At 46.4% G+C, this 27,683-nt stretch overlaps 1 protein-coding gene across 1 annotated transcript in view; it reads right to left on the minus strand.

Moving 5' to 3' along the window:
• LOC136932887 (protein D2) overlaps window positions 1–27,683 on the minus strand; it is a 43,590-nt gene continuing 15,907 nt past the window's right edge. The window contains exons 4-8 of the mRNA XM_067228189.1: window positions 26,667–26,765; window positions 9,337–9,382; window positions 9,088–9,204; window positions 3,314–3,450; window positions 1–207 (exon numbers count right to left, since the gene is read on the minus strand). Of these exons, the coding sequence (XP_067084290.1) occupies window positions 3,359–3,450; window positions 9,088–9,204; window positions 9,337–9,382; window positions 26,667–26,765 (354 nt within the window). The 3' untranslated portion in view covers window positions 1–207; window positions 3,314–3,358. The remainder of the gene's footprint in view (window positions 208–3,313; window positions 3,451–9,087; window positions 9,205–9,336; window positions 9,383–26,666; window positions 26,766–27,683) is intronic.

Raw genomic sequence — 27,683 nt, forward strand, 5'->3', positions numbered from 1 at the left:
TAACACAATTTATATAGCATATTACCTCAATGAAATGACACTGAAAATAGAGTGTGTGGGAGAGTCTGAATCACGCTTGATGTTCGGGGCGCTTTCTATCAGTCAGGGAACCCTGTGTCTCCTCTCCGCGGTGTGTAGGTGATCCCACTGGGTGACGAGGGCAAGCCAGCTGTCATCTGTGGAGTTCGGCGGAACCTCCACCCAACACTGTAAATACAATCAGGTCATCGACGGTGTTCGTTTTGTGACTACTTTCGATGAAAGTGCCAGGATGAATGTGTCCGTGGATGAATGTCACACACGTGTAATCAGTCAGCTAGATTCCTGCCTGATAGGACAAGTGGGAGAGCCCAGTGAAGCTCACCTCCGTTCCGCTTCACTGACACAGGTCGGGAGTTGAACCTGCCAGGGAATTCCCTTTTACCCAAAACACTGCGAGGACACTGCCACTATCGTGACTTTCCTCCAGGGAAGCCTTTGTATGGGGTGGAGGATGGAAACTCAGTCAGCTGGAACAGAATACCTTTTGTATTTCCTCGACTGTCAGCAACATGAGTGGTCACAGAGGAGGAGGCGTCCAATTGGAGGCCCACGCTGGCCAGAACTATGGCGCTACTTTGCATATGGGGATTCCATAGAAGCACATGTTTGTCCTAGATGGGTATCTGTCTCATTTGAATACTGCGGAAAATATAAAGACACTATGGCTATATAATCAAATTAGTTGTGCTTTTCCAGCTTTGTGAGGGCCCATTCAAATGTCTGTTCCTCTTTGTTAGTGCATCGCAATGTGTGGAGAAATATAATCAACAGATCCTCATGGAACAACAGTTATGAAAGACTGGCCTGTATATCTTACCCTTCTCTAAGAGTGTTTCTGATGACGTTTGTGTTATGTTAAGTTATGTGTTATGAGGAGTCAGGTGGCTGAGCGGTTAGGGAATCGGGCTAGTAATCAGAAGGTTGCTGGTTCGATTCCTGGCAAACATACATTTAAATGTATGTTTGGTATGACAGATAATGTATTGTAGAAACAAATATACCTGCACACATACATTTACATTTAGTCATTTAGCAGACGCTCTTATCCAGAGCGACTTACAGTAAGTACAGGGACATTCCCCCGAGGCAAGTAGGGTGAAGTACCTTGCCCAAGGACACAACATCAGTTGGCATGACCGGGAATCGAACTGGCAACCTGTACATACATGCAAGATTAAAAAAAAATATGTTCCAAATAAAAATCATAGGGAAAATAGCACAGATTTGAAAGACAAAACACTGTTCCCCGAGAGTTGAGTGCAAATATAAATCATTTTACAATTAATGACAATGTATAAGCACTGTACAAGGTATAACCACTGCCAAATAAGACATTAGTCTGCAACTGGTCATCCAAAATGGATCCTATCAGAGGACTTAGTAGTTGGGAAGAGAGCACCTAATACTGGCATGCACTAAGAATGTCACACTCAATCCACCGCATCCCACTCCTCAGTAATGAAATGATTTAACGAGGCTAAAATCCGAGTTTGCTGAAAGACAGAAAACAGAAACTGAGACTTACTCAAGTCATTATGCATATTAGAACACTACGTACGGTTAGGCAATTGAATTGATTACACAAATTCCTTTTAATTAATGTTAGTTTGAATAAATTAAGCCGTTATTAAATGCTTTTCCCGTATTATCAGGGGATGTGAGAGCTGGGATATTTTAAACGCAATATATTGCACATATTCACTGATTTTAAACTACAGCTGTCACCGTTCCTAATCACAATATCTCAACCCTCTTGATAATTAGATCCAAATAACGTATTTGTTGGCACACAATAATGCTGAATACCAAACCCCAGCTGTTTTGGTGAGTTGAAGATTTGATATACAGAGAAAGTTAACATCTCGTGAAAATAGATCTGAATGATCTGAGTTAGAAACGTGAAATAGATGTCATGCAATGGCTTTGTGTCCCCCCCCCCCCTGTATGAACTGTCATGGTTAAGATCTTACACGCAGACCGATGGACGCATCGTTGACCGATGCAAAGACTTTGTATGGGTTGAATACTTAGTTTGTTTGTTCGTTTTACCCTGTTTTGTTTGTCTCGTTTGTTAAATGCAGCGCTCTTGATTCTGGGAGACAAACAAAGTGAACGCAAGACAATCGATCAATGTTCTCCCAGAGTTCATCAAGAGGCCACAGAGAGGTTTACCAAGGCTGGCTTAACCACCAAAGGAACAAAAACCTCCATTACCTACTACTGCCTGGTTCACTGATGAGACACCAAGCAGGGTCAATGAAACCACCAACAAATCATTGATCATCAAAACATCAAAGGCCTTCATGTAAATCCAGCCTTTTTCAGACATCTGGGGTATTGATACAAACTCTTCCCATAGGGCAGGCACTGGTAAGAAACCAATATTCCTTATGGGGGGTACTCTGACCCTGTCCTCTACAAAGGCCTGTGGAAGTCTGAAAAGTGGACGTCACAGTCAAAAGGTTGAGAAGTTTATCCGTAGCATCCTCTACAGAGCTGCCAGGTGAGCCCTTACGCAACCGCCTAAAGTTCAGCGCGGGTTCACCATTCTGAAGTTGGTGTTTAGGGACGTCTGAAAACACACCCTTGTCCTCCAAACGGAGACATCTCTCTCATCTCTCTGACACAGCCGCACTGGCTCAGAGAGGGAGAGGAGTGGTCAGTGGAAAAATGATAAACACACGTCACCGAGAAACAACACGAGCCACGAGACCCTCGCCATCCCCCGTCACGGTCTGTCACTGTCGGCTGGGCTCAGTAGCGCCAACAAGTATTTTAGTTCAAGTTCCACTGTGGCTTCCGGTTGTGTTGTGGTCTCGGTTTCACCTCCCACTTCCTTATTCGGCCCTGACGTATTTCCTCCCCTGATTTAGAGGCAACTCTTTCCACTCACAGACCCACGATATCAGACCAACTTCCCTTCCTTTCCAAAAGGGTTTGGAAAGTCAAGTAAACCCCCCTGACGAGGACAATATGGAGACCTACATCAACACTCACAATCAGCGTCTCTTCATGGTGCCACACACACTGGGAGAACCTGTCATTACGGTACATCTACAAGCACGCAGAGAACAATAGGAAGCGAGGGAAACCCTTCTTCAACTCCCTCTTCTGATAACATCTAGATATAAGTGTTCCCAGGTTCAAATCCCCCTGTGCATCACTCTGGATACAAGCATCTGCGAAATGAATACATTCTTATGATTACTACACTATTAGATATGTGGATGTATGGTGTGTGTATAGTATGTTAGAAGACTCCTCCTAAGACCTCCTGGTGTGGCTCCACGCCTGCCCAGGTGAGCCTGGACGTCTCCTAGTCTCTGTGGTTCTGGGTGAGGAACTGAACGGCGGCCACAGGTTGTCCCAGGTGAAACTTCCTGGCGAAGTCCTGAGGATCCCAGTTCCCTGCATCAACAGAGAGCAAGAAACAGTCACGGCACCTGTGGTCCTGGTCGTCACTGAACGTCACGCGGTGAGTGACAGATCTCGGGAGGAAAGTTTTCTCAATCACGGAAGAAACCCCCCCCCCAACTACTTTGACTTTGAGGGTGTGAAGAGCAGCGACAGAGTTCACCGTGCGCACGCACACGTCACGCACGCGTCACGCCCGGCAACTCGACACGGCGACATCCGAGCAGGAGAAACGAGCGTCTCGTTTGCGAACGCACGAGGACTGTGGCTCCCCGCTCCTCTCGGCGCTTCGGGGAGGCAGAGCACCGGGAGAGGAGCACGTGGCCCCCGGGATGTGAGTCACCGAGAACAGCACTGCTGAAAATAAAACATGTTTCTGTAATGATGGAGGTGGGAACGCGAAGACTCGTTGGCAAGAAGATATGATTCAATCTCATGGACTGTTTTTCCTCCCTCCCCTTTTAAACAAACACCAGACGGCCGTCCGGCTGGTATGACAATATCACTTCATGGGTTTGACGAGCCTCCCGTCCCTCCCAGCTCAACCTCCCGCTACCAAGACGACAGTAGAACCAGCTCTTAACATGGCAACATAATTGGTACCATTTCATTGTTCACTCACTGTCTTGTGTGAACTTATCCCTGTAAACAACACATAATGGTCAAGGGAAAGGATTTGGGCTCATGCAGCAACCCTGTGGGCAGGGAGCATTTAATGGATCTAATTATAACGTTGTTGTCATGTATGTTTGTTTCACAACAACTGTGTTGATACACTAAAGTGACGTTGCAACTGAGGAGGTATATTAAGATGTCAAACCTTGCGTTGTTGTTTAGGGGAAAGCCCCACATGAGTCAAGTTCACCACAGTATCTGAAGCGGGAACTTTGTGTATATGTCTGTGTGTCTCTCTGTGTGTGTGTGTGTGTGTGTGCGCGTGGGTGTGTGACCTCACATATTTGTAAGCTTGAGAATAACCACAACGTATTTCTTGTCTTTAAAAGGAAAGGTCCAGCAGCCGTGTTCAGCTGAAGCTCAAATCGCACATGCGCCCGAATCTCCCTGTGAAGAATAACAGCATAAGCAGCTGACATCAGATAGCTCTCGGGACTCCAAGAATCGAATCTGTTCCACATTTGCAGAGCGAAGGTTTGTTTTCCACGATGATGGGGGGTGTTGATAGACACATCACTCATGGCCCCTCACTGGGCTCAGGTCTTAACCTATCTGTGGTTGTATGTCGTATGTTACTGTATGGAACAACCAAGTATCACAACCAAGGAGACCTGTACATCTTATTGGGTCGTGACCAAAGTCTTGTCTTTGGTTCCTAACACACAGATTGCCACACAAACAAAGTGTCCCACCTCCGAAATACCGATAAATGTGAGAATCCATGTAACAGTGACTCGCCATTAATCAAAACACATTTACAAGAAACTTTACGCTGATGTACATGTCTTAAAACAACCTAACAGGCTGATAAATTGCTAATAAACTGCCTCCGAGGCTGCAAGTACTGACATCGGTGACACCCTATCCTCTCTGCTAGCTGCTGTTCCGCTGTTTCCCCCTCCCTCCCTCCCTCGGTCGGTAGCGAGAGGAAGCTACGCTCTGTGGAAGCCACCACGGGGTCAAGTCGGGGGCCCGGAAGGTTCTGAGCTCAGCTGGCGGAGATGCTGAATAATAACCCGGAGACGATTGGTGCTTGGGTATGTGCCGGCCCGCGCAGCGCATCAGAATGGCACCCAGACAGGTCTTCTGTAATTGAGGGAGGGCAATAGAGTTAAGTGACCTGCACTTATGAAGTCACACAGGCCCCAGTGGCCCCCGTAGCCCTGAGCGACCCAGGGGAGATAATGCAACGCCTCTGCAGATCCCAACCCCAGTTTGGCTCACCTGAGCGGGGGCCATCAGCCCAGTGACCTGCCCCCCTCCGCACTGGGGACTGGAGGATAACCAGCTTCAGGGCAGATGGAGTTGGAGCGGATTTAAATTGGATTTTTGAACGAAGGAACTTTGTATTTGTACATTGTTTGTATCCAATTTTGGTTGAAAATCCAAATCACACATGGTTCTGTTTAATGATGAGAGGAGTGTCACCGATTTTTGGAATACATTTCAGGATTATACAGGTCACAGTAAAGGTCAGCATGAAGGGCCTGGAAAGCCTCATGAGGTCAGGTCTAGACTCTGGTTCTGCCGTGTTCGGGCACAGACACACAAAAACACCTATAAATGACAAGAGCGGGTGCTGTCACCCAGGCAGGGCCGACATCCTGCAAACGCCCATATTTACACATGACCTTAAAATAGTCCGCAGTCTGTTTCTGCTCATTTGCGGGCCAGCAACGTGTTTCCACCTCTCTAATCTGCCTGCCAGTGGAAAGGGCTGATAGGACTGTCTTCCTCACCCCTCCCTCCCTCCATCCCCCGTTTATGAAGAGCAGGGAGGGGGTGTGGCTGGTTGAGGTGGCGGCACTTCACTGCCACAAGGAGGAAGCCCCTGTTTAACTCCCCAGAGCAGAGCCTCAACCCCACATCCAAGATGCAAGCCCTCTACATCAGAAGGCGGAACGGATTAGCGTCTGAGCTAATGACATGTGACCCACGAGATCCAAACAACGGAATAGGCTCGACACACAGTAGTTACACGACACCTGCTGTTGAACTAGCCAGTTGCCACACGGCCTCCTCAAAGGGAGCCTTTGCAGACGGTGTTTGTGTAGGGATTCCTGGCTTCAGCTCAGGGGCCTAGTGTGGCTTCAACCCTGGCACCTCCTCCTGACTCCAGAGCTCTGATTAATGGCAGGGGCTGTGGGTGGGTGGGAGACACAGATCTGACCATTACAACACTGCAACATTGCAAATGGCTTCAATTACTGAAGAGTGTGCTGAGCTGGCAGTAAGGACGCTGGGAGCTGGGGTGAGTAGCGTTCCCCTCCCAGCAGATAGCCTGGCTCCGAGGAGAACAGAGACCCCCTAATCCCCCTAGTCCTGATCGCTGCAACACCCCACGGCAAGACGCTCTGAAAGACGGTCCGATTCAAGGAAGAACAGGACGACAACCTCCTAACGTGGGTACGTGTGTGTTGTCGCAAACGTTTCCCGGTTCTCCTCGAGAAATATCTGGGTTGGAGGGTGAAAGGAGGAAGCGAAAACTTCCCCTCTCACCATCTGTTCATGCCAGCTAAAACAGACAGGTCCACCCCTCCCTACTTCATTGTTACGGCAACACCTCTAAGCCAACACACTGGCACTGGAGCATTGAACAGTGGCGTGCCAAGTGGAGGGTTTGCCAACTGGCGGAAAAATGTCACCAGGGCCTGTGTGCCCACGCCTGCCCTCACCCCGGACGGTGGGAGCCCTGGCATTGGGGCACATTCCGAGAAGGGCATTCCCCACCAACATGCCCCTGTGCCCGGTGCCAGAAGCAAGGCCCGCCCCCTCTTTCCTCGGCCACTTGTGTAACAACCAGCTGTCTCCATCCGGCCCGCTGACCCACATCTCATCACCTAAACACAGGAGGCACAGCAGATCCCCCCGTGGCGGGGCCTCACCAACGCTCCGCTCCACCTCGCGCCATACGCACCACCTCGTTAGCCGAGGGGGACGGGACCCAGCGAGATGAAAAAGACAAAACAACGACGTATTCGAGGTGAAATTGAGTCAAGGATCGAGCCACTGGAAGTGGAAAATGATCATTAGGAGTCTCTTCCCACCCACGGCTGAATGCCTTCCCTTCGCAAATCACATCAATTAATGTCAGAGGCTATGAGAAATGCTCTCTGTGTCATACCACATGGAGGGAGGACAGCCGCTAATCAGTGAACATACTTATCGGGGGAGGTGGGGAGATATGGGAATCCCCCTGCTCCACTCGTCTAGGAGGAATATCAGTTTGTGGCCGTGCTAAAGCTTGGCTGATACATTGATTGGACGCGCTATCGAGAACACACCGACGCGTTGGTGTCTATCAGGTTCGACGCACAGAGGAACAGCGCCGGTACCGAGAAATCGTGAGAACAGCTTTCACGCGACACGCACGGCCATGCTCTTCTCCATCCCATCCAGCGTTTTGCCATGCACAGTCGCTCATATTTGATTATCGGAGTGGAGCTTTGATATCTTAATTTCATTTCCTTTGGAGGGAGAGCAGAATGTTACAGAGAGGAAGTGTTTGAGAGGGAGGTATGATGGAGAGTTAATGAGGGGTGGATTCAGTCTCATCTCTGGCCTCAATTGGATCACTGAGTGTTGTAAGGCCAACTGCACCTCTAAAAAACATGGTTCTAAGCTGAAAGCAGGGGGAATCTGACAGCAACGTCAGCAAAATATCGAAAATATATCAAATGTTAGCGCTAATGTCAAGGACGGTTTATGAACTTGAACTTACCAGCATGTTTATGCTTCTGTGTAACCTAGAAATGCAGTTAAACTCTGGCGTATAATAAATAATAAACTGTAAATATTGGGATATTATTCATACCGTCAGTTTTTCTTTGCCTAAACTGCTTTTGACAAGGTGAATACCTTGATTAAAAAGACACATTTTCAAGTCATTAACCCAAAAGGCAAGTTAGATAAATAAACCACTCAAAGGGTGCATCAGATTTGACACTCTCTCTCTTAGCATCTCAACATCAAACAATCATCAAGCCTAATGTAGTGGGATTGTTTGCTGACAAAGCTGTCAAAAACTTCAAACAGCCGAGACTGGCAGCCCTGCTCATTCAGACCCTCGCTCCTTGAAGTCTCAAACACCCTGATCTCTCCTCAAATCACCAGCAAGGCCTGCAAGCGGAGCCGACAAGTCGACACGCCCCTTGTGAGGTGCCTCCGAGTGCCATCACTCACTCCGGAAGGTTTTTGGGGTAAAAAAAAAAGCAAGAAGAAGAAAGAAAAAATAAATAAAGAAACTTACAAAAAGCAACTCCCTAACAGAATTTTCAAGGGCCTTTCATGAAAGACACTCATCAGTAGAAGAATCACCAAACTCTAAAGAGTGATAAAGCTGAGATAGATAAAACCCAGGAACTATTTAGACGATAAATCTGTTTCATTTCATAACTGTGTCTCTCTTGGCGATTCAAAATGGATGACATTTGGACAGGAAGGTGGCACCCAGAGCATCTCTACGTCAGAGGCTCCTGCAGGTGTGTGCAGGATGCACAAGCACCTGGCCCAGAGTCTGCCAGAACATGTGGCGCAAAAACGGTCTCGCTAACCTCGTTACAATGTTCCTTATTACGTTGAAGTGCTTTGAGAAAATGGTCTTCGGAAACTGGCTCAAAACGCTTTAATTAGGCGCTCGCAATTATTGTCGTGCCTGCTATTTTACCTTTGCACAGCAGACAGCATATGTGGAGTGTAAGAATAGAGAAACTTAATGACAAATAGGCAGCATCAGAGCACAGGCTTTAGGGTTCCGTATGCTCGTGATATAAAGATATTCACTTTGGTAGAGGTATATATAGTTTACATATGGTTTGAAAGGTAACAGGTTTAGAGTATATAAGTTGTGAATGTAAGTGAGTGAGCAGCTGTGGTACAGTGAGGGTAGTTAAAGTTATTAATAACTGGAACAGACCTGAGCCTGTGTTTCGAGGCAGGCACGAGTGGAGGTCTTACCCAGGGATGACGTCTCCATCTTGGTGAGGATCAGTCGTTGGTTGGCGGGCTGCTCATATACCAGGAACTGGTAGCGATGCAGACCAGACTTCTGCGGAGGGGTCGGGGGGGAATAGTCTACAGGAGGGAAGAGAAAACCGTCACTTCTGCGGAAAACCAGAACATGTATTTCATATTAAAACTGAAGAGAGTAAGGTGAAGGTATTATCCGTTTGGTTGTGCAGTAAGCGGGCCTGAGATGATACGCACCAGACAGAGTGGTTCCCCTCACCTCCCCTCTCCTCAGTGAAGCACCCTGTTGGGTCAGGAACAGCAGCGGTCAGACCCTCAGGGGCTGAAGAGCCCAATGTGTGTGCAAGTTTAATATGGAAGCTTCGAGACAGTAAGGTTCCATTAAAAAACTACAGCCAGGGGAGTGATTGTGAGAAGCCAGTCATTCGTCACCTGAGGGTTGAAAACCCTGGCTTAGACGAAGCCGGGCTTAAGCTCCTGCTGTTCAGGAGACTCCAATCTTAGGCTCTATCTTGGCTTAAACGTGTCAGCGCTTACTACGTTAAGGATCCGCAATATTTAATATCTGGAGACAAAGACAACTCCCTGGCAAATTAAGTCTGTGATTGGATTCCAGGATCGCACATTCCCATATTATTAATTGTATATTAACTTCCTGTTGCCTAGAAACAAGGAACTGTGTGGACTGAAAAGAGCTGAGGATATTTTTTCATGATCATGTCCTATAATTGTCAGGTTAAACTGATTCACTGGGAGCGCATGGTCAGGATCTTCCCTGCAAATAACACTGTGGAATGTTAGTTTATTAAACTTGATTGCTTACTGTCGTAAGACTGCATGCTTGTGTGGGAGGAAAAGACCTAAATATGATGTTCGTGAAAGCTTCCAAACCCTTTTGCGGTTACAATGAAAGTCCCCACGTCATCAATTACAGTGCTGTTGTTATCACGCCAAAATATATTGACATATATTGAAAAATAAATGCCAATTGAAAAGGAAAACCGAAAAAAGCTTTTTTTCTTTTTTTTGTCTTTTTTTTTTTGTCATGGTAGTTTGGAGAACACTGTCCTGTACTTTCCCCAGCGAGCAACAAGACAACCCCATCTTCCTATTGCTGTCAGACCAGGTCTCAGCACTCTGTCCTCCCCTGTGGTCCGTTCAACACACACAGGCGCCCCCCACAGGACAGCAGAGGCATAGCAATGGACTGAACACCACACACGGTAGCTGCCTTTCCCATGAACACCTATCCAATCTTAAACGCATCAAACAACAGACAGAATACCACAAGAAACCTGAGAAAGAAACAAAAAACAATAACAAAAAAACGCAAAATTATCCAAAACCCAAATAGTCCCGAGGGCTCATTAATCACAAGCAGTTACAGAGAGCTACACACACTGAGGAGGTCTGTAAAGCTGTTACCCAATCTGCTCCCTGTGACGTGTGCGTGATCGTGAGGGAAGCTGGATGGCTGGTGGCTGACACAGGGACACGACAGCCACAGGGAACGTAGGCACCCTGCCTCACCGGAAGGCGGGCCGCCACGGTCCAGCGAGCCGCCACGGTCCAGCGAGCTCGGACAGGGGCCCGACACGGCCTGCCTCCACCACCACACGCTGGCGGAGGGGGTGGAGAGGGCTACGGCGCTAATTGCAGACCCCGAGGCTGTGAGACACTGGATGGGACAAACCCCCCGGATTTGACCTTTCACCTGGCGTCCATGGAAGCGGATCGGTTACTAGTGTTTATGCTCCTGATGATGCGCTCGCAGACCATCGGGAATGCAGACAGCGAAATGACGATTTGTTATTGATGATTACATTTACATTTAGCCATTTAGCAGACGCTCTTATCCAGAGCGACTTACAGTAGGTACAGGGACATTCCCCCGAGGCAAGTAGGGTGAAGTGCCTTGCCCAAGGACACAACGTCATTTGAACTGGCAACCTTCAGATTACTAGCCCGATTCCCTAACCGCTCAGCCACCTGACTCCATCCATGATACTTATGAATGCTTCGTCTCTGCGGGTCCTTGTGGGTGCAGATCGTGCAGCTGTGTAATCCACGGCACCATTTGTTGTGAGTAAGTAAGTAAGTAAGTAAGACTTTATTTATATAGCACTTTTCATACAAGAATTGCAGCTCAAAGTGCTTTAGTGAGGTCATTTCCTGCTGAAGTGAGTGTGTTCACTTTGATCCTTCCATCAGAGCCCAATTGTCTCCGCTGCTTTTCTTGATGCATGTGGTGTGTAATACAAAACCATACTCCCATCTTTCTTGACATAAAATCAATCCATGACATGATTCATCAATTAATTTGTCTACACACAATAGTATTGGGAGATTCTGTCATTCGTTCACTATACAAAAGCTGCACGTATCACTACATAAAATCAGTATAAACGCACAGTGTGGCACAAGAGCAATGCTGGCGCTCAAAGCGAGACAAAGTGCTGCTTCTGTGGAATAGTTTCAAACAGAACTTGTAGCCTGCGCTGATCAGCGCGAGATGAAGCTTTATTTAGAACAGGCGAAGAGACCCAAAGCCTGCTGGATTCAAACCGATCGCCATAGCAACAGGTAGTCAACATTTGAGCAATGCAACTCATATTTTCCTCACTTCTTCGTGTTCTGTTCTCGCTCGCTCTCCATGGAACCCAATGCCCTTTCGATTCACGGCAACACTTAATAACAGCTAAGGAGACATTTGAAAAAGACAGCTTGTGAAATCAGATACAAAAGACATCAACGTGCACAAACTCTGTCTTTGACATACATGTTTGGTCATCTAATCTGACTTTTCAACATTCAGTAGAAAGGCATACCATGTCACGGAAGTGACTTCCAGTGGGAATTTGAACCTGCAATCTCTTTATCTGCAGTCCAATACTCTCCCACTGAGCTATACCTATCCTCCCTAAATATAATAAACAAAAGCTGGTCCCAGTGGCGGCTAACTTTTCCAGTTCCAGAGTCGAGGAAGTTGATCTGAGGTAGTGGAGGTGAGGTCTCGCAGGTCTGAGCAGGTCTGGAGGGAGACCAGCTCACACCTATCTCCATGACATTCTCACATGTTGGACGCCCCCCCCCCGCCCCCACCCCCTGGGGGGCTGTCACGGGGGCGTGGTCTCCGGGTGTGAAAAGGCCTGATCACAGGTTGACGGACAGCAACTGGCTGTGTTAATTATTTGCAAGTCAAAAGAGGGCGTGGACAGCACGACTGTGATCCAGGAGTGATAATTTGATTCTTTTTATAATAGAGGTAATAACAGGGTATATGTCTCTGGGCTTTCCACAACAGTGTCCGTGTACCTCGGAGGTACTTAACATCATTCAACGGCAAAGTTAAATATTGGAAGTTTTCGGCTGTGTCCAGTGAGAAATGAAGCTGTACTGAACATTGTGCACACAGTACAGTCAGATCTTACAGTAGATGTTGCAGATGCGGTTCTCATGCAGTAAATCAATGAGTGTTTTGTAAAGGGGATTCAGGCACTGCATAGAGTATTGATGGAGCTTAATCTTTGATCGATGCCATCATAGGATGGACATCTACTTTGAGCTCAAGGTAAGAAAAGAGCCAATCATTTGAATGCACTGTCCTTCACATGCTGTTGTATAGTTTGGTATGCATTATGTGTGCTAGGTCAAGGCCCATAATTTCATATTATTATCAGATTTACAGACAAATAAATAAAACATGTTTTATAATGGTAGATCAACATGATCAACAAGAACATCATATGTCACCATTAGAAAAAGAAAAAAAAAGTGTACAGTATCAATCAACTATCAGGTTGTTCACAATGAATGACAGCATAAGCGGTATTGGAACAGTACAACTGACAGCATCTCACATGAATCCAAATGTCCCGCAGCGGAATTTCACACGCGTTATAAGGAACACAGATATCTGCTCCAACATATTAGAACAGAACGTTTTAGGCCCGCGTGGATGCAGAGGAGTTGATATGACAAGACGCATTCACAGCGGATCCCTGTGAGTGGCGCTCTGCGTTCCTTGCCCGCGTGTTGATATAAAAGAAAGAGGCTGCATGGGCAGGAATCCTCAGTCAGAACTCCTTAGGTGGGTGTCTGGGTGGGTGGACCGTGGAGGGGTATCAGGAATGCCCACTTGCCCAACCACCCTTCTCTCCTCGTCTGAGTGGGTGAGTGCTTCCCTTTGTCAGCAAGAGTTACTCATCCACCGGTCCCCCCCCCCCCTCCTCTCTCTCTCTCTCTCTCTCTCTCTCTCTCTCTCTCCTGCTTCCTCCACCCCCCCCCCCCCCCTTTCCTGCACACCCCTGAAAACCCACACCTACGACACTCAGCACCCACGTCCTCCTTCTTATGCAGTTATGAGAGCATCGCTCTCCTTTTTCACTCGCAGGCAGGCTAACAGACGGGGAAGAGAGAGCAGGACAGATGGTGTTCACAGCTCTATTTCTGAGGCTGGACTGTACCACCACCGCCACCCCTCCCCCTATCCCGCTCACGCCAAGCTCATGAGTGCCTCCTCATCTTCGCCTCCCTGAAGTCTCCATTCATCGCAGGGGTATATTGTGAATTAGTATTCAGTCTCGCTAAAGAAGCACGCAGTTTAGCGGATTCGATACTTGTTCGAAACTTGCTGACAACAAAAGAATGCAAGAGAGAAAGGGAGAGACAATCACGTAATCCCTGTTGAATATAACTTGTTCATTAGGAACAAAGAGCGTACGGTAGATATTGCATTGAGGCGTGTTTTGTTAAACGCGGTAAATCAATAATCTCTGTAACAAGTGAAATCCACATTTGTCTGCTGGCCTTGATACAATGAAACATTGATGGAATTTTAGTAATTGCGCAGACGATCCACGTTCAAGCGGTGCATTTCTTGCGATAAGATGCCCTGAACCTTGGCTAAAAATTCTATTAGAGGCCAAATGAAGTTAAGTAAGAGACGGTCGTTTGGTAAAGCAGTGAAGTAGCCAAGTAGACCGCGGTGACGCTCAGTCGAGCGTGCGGAGAGGAATGTCTGGCTCCAGAGGTGAGAGACAGTGGGTGTGACACTAGATCTGCTCCAATGCATCAGCAGTTCAACAAATTAACTCACTTAACAAGTCTTCCAACGAACTAATGGCTTTTCGGTAAAGAAGCTCATTTGGGGCCGTGGTAATGAACATAAACAGTCCAGTTATTAAGTGAACTCCACGGCTACGTAGCGCTGGCTGACACGCTATTACTGGCCAGACCACACAACCTCGGGATCGTCTCATTAAGCAGTACCACTCTATTACTCAAACCACTAACTTAAGAAACGACTACCCAAACTCATTACTACACGTTATCTATTCAGTCTAAACTGCATACATTAGCTGCACAGCCAGGCCTTGCGGCTATTGCGGACTGAGCCGGACGTTCAGTTCTGTTTCACCACCGCAGCAGATTGGGCCCAGCAGGGTACATGCCAGCGCTCGGCGAAGCTAATCCGTTCTCACCTGTACGTCTGGCTCGGAGGCTCTCACAGTCGCAAAGAGTGCCACAGTCGCAGCAGTGGCGATGTCTCTAAGCGCAAACCTGACGAGGGAAACCCCTAGCCTGAGTTCCCAAGGTAACAGTCTGTTAGACTGGGGGCTGGATGACTCATTTGGAGGGAATCCTGGAACGTGGCTGCCCACTCGCCCCACCCCCGGCTTCATCAGCACAACAAGCAAACAAGGAGCTGACATGTCCCAACATAGGGCTTCCTACGGACGGGGGTGGCTGTGGAAAAGCCTAGCCTGTGCACAGGGAGCGACACATCCATAGAGCGCACGTGGCTCCTTGGTTACCGCCATAGCCTACTACAAATGTGTCTTGTCCAGCAGGTTACATTTATCGGCTCCATATAATATAATATGATAAGTTTATAAAAGGCAACGGGCGTACTTAAAACCTGTGGGCTTGGCTGTTTTTCTGTGAAGGTACTGTAGAGAAAAATGGAGGGGGGGGGGGGGGGGGGTAGTACATACGAGGGTGGAGTAGGCGAGAAATATAATTTAAGAGCTTTTGCGCAATTAAATTAACGATTCGAATTTTAAATGAAGACCAAAATAGATAAGGTAAAGTGACCTGTTGGGCTTGAGGGAGGGGGAGGAGGGGGAGGAGGAAGAGGAGGACATTGGAGGTGGACAAGGAAGAGAATGGACTTCACTTAAGGCCAGTCCATCCAATTAATTAATTAACTAGTCCATTAGGGGAGATCAGCAGCCGTGTAATTGAACACTTAATTAGTTCAAGGTCAATCTCATTCTGTAACAGTTTGGAGGGGAGAGGGGCACGATTTGGGGACAGGTCAATCCAAATTTAAGATCTAATCAATTTCGAGTTCAAAGGGCTAAAAGCAGAAACATATTAAAAGCCAAACCTGTATGTTGATTGATGTTCTCCTCCTTCCTTTTTTTTTTGCTAAGCTGCCCAAGTAATATAGTCAACCTGATATGACAAACCAACAACGATCTGTTGTGTAAATCGTTTTGTGCCTATAAACCGCCACATTCATCTACAGTGTTTAAATCCATCAGTACAATGGGCAGCATCTGCAGACAACTGTGTGCTGCATCCGCTGTCTTTAGTCATTAACAGCTGAGAGCAGGTACAAAAGAGATTTAAGAGGCAGCATTACTGTTTTGAATCACTGTCTGTTTAATTCTTCTATTATAATTGAAGCAGGAACAGGACAGAGGTTGGCGTAACTGCAGGTAACCTGGCCCACTTCACACAGGGGTTAATGAACCTCACTGTTCCTATGGGAGATGGAGTATGCCGTTAATTTGACAAACGTGGGAAATAAATGCTTTTATGCTTTTATTGACGGTGACCAATAACGGCCTTTGCTGGAATGAAAGGTTTTAGTCTTTCGGGGTGCTTTGCTAACAGAGGCAAAACAATATGTGGAATGCATTTGTTGGAAGAAACTAAGTACATAATTGTTTGAATAGTAATTACGGTCCGAAACGCATCTTTATTAATTCCTACTCTTGTGGAAAACATACAGCGTGGTGTACAGTGGGTTCTGCAGTCACTATCTGTAGAGATTTTCCACATGTTCCGGGGCGCGTATTTGCATATTCCATCTCATATGGGTCTGGCTCAGATATGTTGCAGATCAGAGGGTATGAACAGGAAGATGATCAGGGTGTCTGCAATACCTCAAACCGGGACTGAGGGTTAGGCGCAGGTCCAGCTAACCCAGTATGCATCTGCATAGTATGCATAATTAACAGATTAAATGGATTATCTACTCACTATTCCAAAAGCCCCATGAAAGCAGAGATCTCTCTCTTTTAGTACCTCTGTACACTACAGACCGCGCCAACATTCTCTACAAAGCTACGCTAGCTGCATTGTTTTCGGTGCTTCTACACAAAACACTACACAACCCTGCCAGGAGAACACCCAAGATTTCCAGCTCCGCAATACCTCTTAACCTTTGACCTCTGGTTTATTGTTACCTGTGAGCAACGCAGTGGCAAACACACTGTATTCTGCTGCTGTACAGGCCTGCGAGCTGTTTGTGTTCTGCAAGAATGGAGAGCAGGGGGGTGGGGGGGGGAACACGAAGAGAGGGAGCGATTTAATCCCCCCAAAGGAACTCCCCTCTCAACCCGTATCGTGAACTCGCAGGCAAATTGTGTTGCTGCGAGGCACAGCACACACACACTCTGCTGTCTTTTTAATTTCATCAGCTGGAAGAAATCTATACAGTGCTTTGGAATCTGAGTGAGCTGCAGAAGGAAGTGAACTGTGGCACCTTGGAATGTAAACAGGTTCTCATCCTCCGGAGCGTATAAATGCTACACTGTAACAAAGACAGCTTGTGGCTATGATAATGGTCAATAGTACAGATCAGAGGTCTTTCAGCAAGTTTACCGTTGTCAGGCCTATAGAATAATGATAGGAAAAACACGCACAAAGCCAAGAATAACTCTTACTCTGTTTCAAATGGGGGGATATATATATCTTATCTCGCTTCTTCCCGGAACACATAGGTGCACATCTTCATTTAACACCCTGGGAATGCATCTTTACTCAACTTCTGTGTCGTTATAAAGTACCATACACCCAAAAACAAACAAAATAAAAAAACAAACATTACTTTACTTCATTTAACAGCTAAAAGTGCCCTGTGACTAAAGCTTGAGAGCTCAGGGGACAGTTGGTTGGCTAGGGATATGCTGGGGTTCCAATATCGCCAAGGCAATCTGCTGATCTGTTGACTCATTGTTCAGTATCTGTGGCCAAGTCTCCCCATCACTAATTAAAACACAACAGTCTCAATTACAACTGCTTGTCCAACAAAGTTTGGTTCAAATCTTCTCTTAGATGTACTGTAAGTGCAGTCGACAAAATTCTTCAAATATGGATATTCATATTCATGTGTCAACATAAAATTGACATGTATGGGAGTCAGGTGGCAGAGCGGTTAGGGAATCGGGCTAGTAATCAGAAGGTTGCTGGTTCGATTTTCCGCCCGTGCAAATGATGGTGTGTCCTTGGGCAAGGCAGTTCACCCTACTTTCCTCGGGGGTAATGTCCCTGTACTTACTGTAAGTCGCTCTGGATAAGAGCGTCTGCTAAATGACTAAATGTAAATGTAAAATAGTCCCTACACAACTACAGAGGAAAATACAGGTATAATATTATTAGTCCTTTGTCCCAAATAACAGCGTGATTACAACAATGTTGAGCAACATTTTAAAATCTCTACCTTTCAGCATGCAATGCATGCAGATTCATTAAACATCATCCTGATCTCATGCAATCATCAGTCGTGATAATCAGGCAAAAGGAAAAACGCCACAAATTCTTTCCGATGAAGGTCGTACAGGCCACTGGAGGCCTCCAGGGTCTGTGTTGTGTGTGTGTGAGAGAGCTGGTGAGCATGTACTTTGGGTGAGGGCTATTTTAGGGGAGGATAATTGTTGGGGAGTTGTTTGTAGCAGCGTGCCTCCCTCCTTTCTGCCTCACCCCCAGAAGAGACACAGTGGCCCCCCCTCTGAGAGTCAGCTTTCCTCGCCTGCCCCGTCTCCCTCCCTCCCTCCCTCCCTCCCTCCCTCCCTACCTCCCTCCCTCCCTCCCTCCCTCCCTCCCTCCCTCCCCTCCAATCATCCACTCTCCCTCTCTCTCTATCCCTCCTCCGTTTTCCTTTCACCCTGCTCTCCATATCCAAGATTGACCAGCTTAGACAGGAGCAGGTAGGCCGACTTCATTGAGCTCTCCCACCTGTCCTCTGGAAGACAGAGCAGCCACACAGACGAGAGCCAAAGATCCTGCTTTACTGACTAAGGGAGGACGACAAAGACGACAGCTTGTGTGGGGGAACATTGTCTGTAGCTGCGAGTAGAAATCTTTTCAGGAAAAACAGGATTTAAACACAATGGTTGTGGGTGTGAAGAAAAAGGGCACATATTAAAAGAATCTTTATGTGTGGAGCTACTGGTTTTTAAACAGTATTTGCATGGAGAGGGTCCAATCTGTGTTGTTTTTTTTTTTTTACTAGTCTTTACTATGACAGACTGGATTAGAAAGGGCTTTCAGGGCTGCCCCTGTTTTCTAGGGGAGTTGCTGTAATACATTCAGGACAATGTGCTGGGTGAAAATTGAGATAACACACTGACATACAAAGCAGATGACACCATTCCCTCTATAAACACTTATGAGCCTAATCTAAATAGGAGACAGAAGCTAAGGCAAAGCCAAAGGACCAGAGGTGCCACAAGAATCAGAACATGAACTAAATAAGTGATGCTAAGGTGCTAATAAATGCCTCTACGTTGAATCTATCCTATCTAACAATGCAGATTAGTATTCCTATCTCCTTGTCAATAATATGCCTACAACAACCTTCTTCAGAGATAACTGAAACTGATTCTACGGCGAAACATCCTCGGTCACCTTGCCACGGCAACCAGAAAAAGGCACTTTAGGGGGGTCAGTTGTTATAGCAATGAAGAGAGACTGCAAAGGTTACCAACATGAGTGTGTGTGTGTGTGTGTTTATGTGCGAGTGTGTTGGTGTGTGTGAGTGTGTGTTTATGTGAGAGTGTGTGTGTGTGTGTGTGTGGACGGGGGATGGAGCTGACAACTGAGCGGAGGACTCTTATGTAACTCTCCCTTTAGGTGGCAGAGAGCAGCAACAGAAGCAGCCCACACTGAAGCACACAGCTCAGCCCTGTTTGTTAGTACACTACTGAAGCAGGCAGCACAGCCCTGTTTGTCAGTACACAACTGAAGCAGGCAGCACAGCCCTGTTTGTTAGTACACTACTGAAGCAGGCAGCACAGCCCTGTTTGTTAGTACACAACTGAAGCAGGCAGCACAGCCCTGTTTGTTAGTACACTACTGAAGCAGGCAGCACAGCTCTGTTTGTTAGTACACAACTGAAGCAGGCAGCACAGCACTGTTTGTTAGTACACTACTGAAGCAGGCAGCACAGCACTGTTTGTTAGTACGCTACTGAAGCAGGCAGCACAGCCCTGTTTGTTAGTACGCTACTGAAGCAGGCAGCACAGCCCTGTTTGTCAGTACACAACTGAAGCAGGCAGCACAGCCCTGTTTGTTAGTACACTACTGAAGCAGGCAGCACAGCACTGTTTGTTAGTACGCTACTGAAGCAGGCAGCACAGCCCTGTTTGTTAGTACGCTACTGAAGCAGGCAGCACAGCCCTGTTTGTTAGTACACTACTGAAGCAGGCAGCACAGCCATGTTTGTTAGTACGCTACTGAAGCAGGCAGCACAGCCATGTTTGTTAGTACACTACTGAAGCACACAGCTCAGCCCTGTTTGTTAGTACACTACTGAAGCAGGCAGCACAGCCCTGTTTGTTAGTACACTACTGAAGCAGGCAGCACAGCCATGTTTGTTAGTACGCTACTGAAGCAGGCAGCACAGCCATGTTTGTTAGTACACTACTGAAGCACACAGCTCAGTCCTGTTTGTTAGTACGCTACTGAAGCAGGCAGCACAGCCCTGTTTGTTAGTACACAACTGAAGCAGGCAGCACAGCACTGTTTGTTAGTACACTACTGAAGCAGGCAGCACAGCACTGTTTGTTAGTACGCTACTGAAGCAGGCAGCACAGCCCTGTTTGTTAGTACGCTACTGAAGCAGGCAGCACAGCCCTGTTTGTCAGTACACAACTGAAGCAGGCAGCACAGCCCTGTTTGTTAGTACACTACTGAAGCAGGCAGCACAGCACTGTTTGTTAGTACGCTACTGAAGCAGGCAGCACAGCCCTGTTTGTTAGTACGCTACTGAAGCAGGCAGCACAGCCCTGTTTGTTAGTACACTACTGAAGCAGGCAGCACAGCCATGTTTGTTAGTACGCTACTGAAGCAGGCAGCACAGCCATGTTTGTTAGTACACTACTGAAGCACACAGCTCAGCCCTGTTTGTTAGTACACTACTGAAGCAGGCAGCACAGCCCTGTTTGTTAGTACACTACTGAAGCAGGCAGCACAGCCATGTTTGTTAGTACGCTACTGAAGCAGGCAGCACAGCCATGTTTGTTAGTACACTACTGAAGCACACAGCTCAGTCCTGTTTGTTAGTACGCTACTGAAGCAGGCAGCACAGCCCTGTTTGTTAGTACACTACTGAAGCAGGCAGCACAGCCCTGTTTGTTAGTACACCAATGAAGCAGGCAGCTCACAGGGGCCTGTGACAGCGATTCCTGCATCCGTGTGAGAGCGAAAGCAGGCCGTAAACAGTCCGTAAGTGGAAGCGAAACCACATACACCGATGAATTTCCACCCAACAGACAAAATCAACAGGCAATACATCTGGCGGATTTGTGGCGTACAAACAGACGCTTGCTCACACACACGCACACACACACACAACCTCCCTGAACCCACACAAAAAGGCTGCGTGTGAAGGCTATGGACGGGTGGGTGGAGGGAGAGGCTTGTTCGTTCCAGTGGGGCGATGACTTCCTGAAGCTGAACTCCATTTAGCAGCACCTCTGACACTGGTCCGGCCTGCACCAGGACCAGGACTGGAGCCTCCTTATCGCTAACCACCTCCAGATGGTCTCCATGTTAGAGGCTATTGTTGACCTACACCAAGGGACATGTCAAATCATTCTAAATATTTGTTCTTTTATTGCACAACAGGGGGGGACGTTTTTAGTCTTGATTTGTGTCCTCATTTACAGGAAGAACACAAGATTGAGAATGAACTTCTGTACAATAAATAATTTATCATGCTTACAAAGTAATATAATAGAAAGGTATAGGTCAATAGAAAAAGATGAAGGAATTTTATAATTGACTATAAAAACAACAAATATTTGAATTGTTTATGTAGTAAATAATTGTTTTTTATTATTGAGGTGACAGCATGTACGTACACTTTGTATTCTCATTACCTGGAACTGTTAAGCCCTTCTACAAAAGTTTTCAAAACCCGTACACATACAAAACTGTTAACCTGGGTATGTGTGTGTTTAGCAACTTTGGAGGCAGGAAAAAAATTGCAATTAAAGGGAAGAAAAAAAAAACGTTCAATTACTTTGCGCCCACCCCCTTGTCGTAAGATATGGATGTCCCGTAAGGTTACCCGTGTTTGTTGGGAACTGAAGTCTTCGGCTGGATTAAAAAACACACTGCATATGTTTGGAAATCTGTTTCCCTGGGCGTGCGGATGGAGTGAGCGAGTGTTGAGCAGCAGCTTGTGTCGTCTACGAGAGAGAGGGCAGACACACTCATCATTAGCTGGGCTGCAACGTGCTCCGCTACCTGCTCCAATCTGCACAGCCTGGCTGCACACAGGCGCCAGACAGATGTTCCCGGCACCAAGTGCAAAAGTACTGAACGGCAGAACAGTCGCGAGCAAGCGATAGAGGAGGAGAGAATGGAAATATTTAGGAGAGCACACAATAAGAGTTTAATTATGAATAATACCGCTGGTTTTCTTTGTTCTCGCGTTGCTGCACACTGTGGTCTGCTTGGCCTTTTGGGAAACTGTTTTTGGCAGCAGTACGGGGGAAGTTGTCTGTCAATATTTCTTAAATAATAGCATGCATGAGAATACATCTAATTATGTGACCCCCCGACAACATAATTATTTTCCGTTCCAAGTGGTGACTGAATGTTGGGATGTATTTCGGTAAAACACATGCTGCTTTCGTTCCCTAGAAAGAGCAGGAAATGCAAGCACCTCGAGCAAAACGCTGTGTTCGTACCGGGGCCACAGAGCAGCAGTCAAACGACAAAGAGACCGAACTGTTTCGCTCACAGCAACAGCCGCTAGCTGGAGGTTCTGGTGCTTGCTTGACACGCTGACTTCTCGAAAAGCGCAGCCCTTTGGGGGGGGGGGGGGGGGGGGGGAGAGAGATATAATCCCGTCTGCAGTCAAAGGACATCTCGCTACGCAGAGGCTGGAAACCCAGGAGGCCGCAGGCAGCTCACACAAACACTGGAGCAGCTGGTGGAATTCAGGCACAATACCTCCCTGTTTGTTCAACAGCTGATCACGGGGTTCAACTTCCCTCCGGGACCTGTTGGGAGAACGGGACGGATTCCGAGGCATGGACTCGTCCCTGGTGCGCTGGAAGAGTCGGAATATCTAGCCGAGGTCAGACGTGTCCACCTGGCCACCTATGAGCCGTGGAAAGGAAGCAATCGTGTGATTGGTCCCCGAGCACAGGTCATCTAGACTCAATCAACGAGAAGCAGCTGATTCGGAATGCAGCTGACGGAAAACAGTCGGGCCTACAACAGTCAGATCTAGGAAAAAACAGTCAGACAAGCTCTCTGTGTGTGTCGGTGTTTTAGCGGTGTGAACAATACACTGCTAAAACACCAAAGGGCTCTCACGTTGGGACCCAATACCTGCTACGAATGCTAACGAACCACTCTTGAAAACAGTTCCAATCACCCCTTATCCAACAGCACTTTTCTTAGAGAAGCATAAGGTGAAACAACGATAAATGGTCCTTCCCTGTATTCCTACAGATTGGTCATGTTCAGATTATCTGACAATCTATGAGCACTGTATCAGGGAAAAACAATTGTCGCCACACATTTTCAAGTTGCCGCATATTAAAACTCAAAGTTCATGCAACTTACATTTACATTTAGTCATTTAGCAGACGCTCTTATCCAGAGCGATTTACAGTAAATACAGGGACATTCCCCCCGAGGCAAGTAGGGTGAAGTGCCTTTCCCAAGGACACAACGTCATTTTGCACGGCCGGGATCGAACCAGCAACCTTCGGATTTCTAGCCCGCTTCCCTAACCGCTCAGCCACCTGATTCCCTACTTGGCTGATCCGTGCACAGTTCCCACTGTAGCCAGAGAAGGAGGGCTAACATAAAATGCCCAACAGTCCATTTACTTAAGGAGACTCTTTAGATGCTAATGACTTGCTTGTTAATTATCGCGGCTAGAGCAGAGCCGAACATCTGCATTGATTCAGACGCTAGGAGAGGAGAGAGGGGGAGGGAGGGATTGGGGCACAATCTGGAGGCTCGCTAGTTACTGAGAGAACAAGCTGTTTAAGAGTATTTTGGTAATTGCCCATGATTGATGCAAAACACTGCAAGTGTTGCAGATAAATTGTAAATTGTAGTTAGCTCCAGGGCATCATTAGGAAAGGATAACTGCCATTTAGGAATTATATAAACCAACCATCACTTAACGGCAAAAGGTCAGAAGCCATTTTGACTATCTCAATGAGCCATCACATGCTTAGAAACTTAAGGACAAAAACAAATAACATACAAGAAAAAGACAAAAAGATACAGGTATCTAATAATGATACACACTTCCATAGGAGTGTTGAAAAGATGGGATGTCTTAATATTTGTGATTGTGGGATGTCCAGCATTGTTCTTGTGTGGTGGACTGAGAGAGAGAGAGAGAAAGAGAGAAAGAGAGAAAGAGAGAGAGAAAGAAAGAAAGAAAGAAAGAAAGAAAGAAAGAGAGGAAGTGAACAATGAAAGATTCCATCAACGGAAAAGCAGAGAGCGAAAGAAAACAGGACTTGGAGAGAGAGAGGGGAGAGAGCAGAGAAACAGACACCTGCATCTCCGCCGCCTTCTGAGAATCACTGAGAACTGCTTCACTGTTCCAATCCCAGGAATGTACGTCTCCGTCGCTTCCAAAAACTCTTTTTGGAAATTGTAACATGATCACACCTGGTAGCTCCAAATTCATCAAAAGGCCTCGGACTGGTTTCTCACCATGGTCTAGGTTACAGTAAACAATACAATATGTAAACAAATCAAGAGAAAGGAGAGCTGAGCCTAGTTCATGGAGCACGTCAATATTTCAAGTACAGAAACTTGAATTGACTTCTGTTTTGTTTGTGATTCACTGTCTCATTAGTGAAACGACCATCAGCTCACATGAAGGCAAAAATCAGGTTAGTGACGGGATAAGACGGCTCCTGTTATCAAAGCTCTGTGTTTGTCTTTGCTCTGCTACAATGCTTTCTGTAATGAGCACTGACTTAAGAATTCAATTTAAATGTGCTTTTCAGCCTGGAAACTGACCTGACCCCCTTATGTTTAGCAATGGAAGGAGCTATTTTATACCTTCAAACCTACAGCCAAGGATAAAGAATACAAGCTAATTACGTCAACATCCTCAATCCGGAACACCCATGGATGACCCTGGATTAACGAATGAGCATGGCTTTTTCATATTTACTGGTGAGAATCTCCAGGTTCATCAATTTGACCTTTGATAGTTTGACTTCCAACCCCCAGTTTTTAATATATAAATGTCTCTGTTTATAAATGTCTATGTCCAAATACAAACTGACTACAAATTGAAATAGGTAAGGGCAAAGAAAAAGCATTCTTTCATTCTTTCAATCTCATTAAATTCTTTGTCACCAACTGTGTTGGCAGTGGGTCAAACCATGGCTTTATAAAAAATAAGAAATCTGAGAGGCACCATTGCCAGGATATTAATTTGAACATTAATGCGTCCAAATTAGGTTACCCCCCTAGGGTATTTAGACATAATCCAACACATTCAAACACCCTAATATAATAACTAAACCGAGGTTATATGGTGTCACCTCTCTATTCCCAGCAATTAAACACCTCCCACTGAGGCTAAGAATCACTCAGAATCCTCATTAACCCCCCAGACCAACCAGCAACCAGCATCAGCCAAACAGCCTTCTCCATTGGCTAGTCACTCCACAGGTAATCCATGTCAACGCCCACACAAGTGACAGGATAATGAATTGCTGGCCGGTACATTGTCTGCTGGAGCAGCTGAAAGATATGTGTTTATTCACAGCAGGTCGAATGTCCAGTCAGTTGGGCTCCAGTGAAAAATGCACAGGCAGGTATAAAGGGATTTGACAGTGGTGTACAATAGTATGAGCAAATTAAGAGAAATTGTCAAAGATGTGGTCATAGCTATTTTTGTTAGTTATTAAAAAGAACTAAAGAAAAACCCCAAGACAACTTGTGAAATTTTATAAAATCTATATACCATAGTTATTTATTTGGTGCCGAAACACAGTATCAGAGTTGTTCCCAAAAAATTCTCCATTTGTAGTTTGCAATAAATCTTGACATACAGCGCAGGATATAATTGGCCAGACATATAATTTTTTGTCTGTACAGAGTATCTATGTTCCATTTAGACAGTGTAAGCTCCTGTTTCCAAGCATGATGAAAGGAGAGTGGATGTACAGTACATTTTCAAAGCTCCTTCTTTGTATGGTTGGTTCTGAGAACACTCGCTCTAATCTACTGGGTTGATCACTGGGTTGCAGGGGGGATTAAAACATGTCTGCAAACCTCCAAATATTTGAGGCAATCAACAACTTAACACGCATTTGGCGTGAGAACGCAAGAATGTGGAGAGACACACAAAACGGATGGATGAAGAAGAGCGAAATATGAAGAGAAATAAGGGGGGAATCGGAGCGGTGCCCATTTTCGGGGGTGTAAAATATGGAGAAGTGTGGATCATCGGAGGAGAGGCTCTGCCTGGGGGAACAGATGAAGGCAAGACTCTGTGCCAAGAGCTCTCCACTGCAGGGAGAGAGCTGGGGGGGGGGGGGGGTGAGAGCTGGATGAGAGAGAGGCTGCACCTCGCATGCTGCTCTCCTCTATAACAGTCTCACACGCCTGCATCGACACGTCGCAGCGCTGGGAAATTGCCGCTGACAGGGCCCTCGAAAACTTTCACAGCCATTTAGGGCGACTTCCTCCCACTGTTCTGTCATGGGCATTTACCGCACAAGATGCATGATATGAAAAGCAAACATTTTTCAGATCCTGCCCCCCCTCCCCTTGTCCTAATGACATTAGTGTTCAGAGCCATTCATAATTTTGCTCCCTCGCAACAAACAAAATCAGAAAAGGTAGTACGGTGAACATAAGAAACAGAACAACGGTTGTTGCTTTACACTAAAAGCTACATAACATGTAGACAATAAATATATCTATGTAAATAAAATAAAAGACCATATATTAATATGCACGTACATATCTACATCCTGTATGCAAACTTTGGCAAGTTGCCTCTCTCTGGTCAGTAAGTGGGCCATGGGTCACAGTCTGCTCACCTCGATGTCCACTACCAGCCAATGTCTCCAGTGAGCTCGTGTCGGCTTGCTACGGTTTGGAGCATCTGGGTCCACCATCATCAAAGCATATTTTTTCCCCTGAAAAAAAAGAAAGGGAAGTCAAGACAAAACAACAACTATTATTCTATAAAATAAAAAAAAGTCTCCTCATTGTGGAGTGGACAGTGTGGATCTGCAGCTACTTGTGAACACATTCACGCCATCATTCAGCCCGTGCCAGGATATCTTTATGCCCTTCAATCTGTCAGATGAAAATTCTTGGACACAACTTACTGTAAGTAATCGCTTGATGATCACAGTTATTGGACACTGACTTGGAAGCTTTAATTGCACTAAATATTCCATTATGTCCGTAAAAGTTTGGGAATTATAGAAGCAGATTGAATTATTGAACGAGCACATTTGTCAACCCTGGTCATGTGCCCAAAATCTGCCAGACCATATGATGGTCTTTTTTTTACTCTGTTCACTTCCTCTTCAAACATAGATGCCAATCAAGGCTGTTCCAGTCCAACAAAGTCCTCTAGCAGTAATTATAACTGGCCTGGACGGGGATAAATATGTGTTGCCGTGTTACGAGCAGGTATGAAAAACATGTTATTGTAGAGGTAACAGCATGTCGTAGCTCCTGCAACTGGGGGGGGGGGGGGGGGGGGGGCTTTGGTACCAAAACATTCAGAGAAGATAAAAATGCTTTTACTCCAGATGCCAATAAAGACCTCCAAAAAAACGATCATATTCCGATGCACTTGAATGAGATAAGACAGGAGTCCTGGATTTATACTGGAGATGCTCCCCCCCCCCTCCCTTCCCAGTAAGATGCTCAGGGTACCTGACAAGCAGCAATAAGCATAAACAACTAAGCCTAATAACAGGATAATACTGGCGCCTCAAAGATAGGGCCTGCAGGTAATACCCAGACACACCAACAACAATGGATCCTCCTCCACAGCCTGTCAGACTGACTCGCTATCGCTGACCCCTCTGGGGAAGCTC

This window comes from Osmerus mordax, chromosome 24, assembly GCF_038355195.1.
Source record: "Osmerus mordax isolate fOsmMor3 chromosome 24, fOsmMor3.pri, whole genome shotgun sequence".
Classification (NCBI taxonomy): Eukaryota; Metazoa; Chordata; class Actinopteri; order Osmeriformes; family Osmeridae; genus Osmerus; species Osmerus mordax.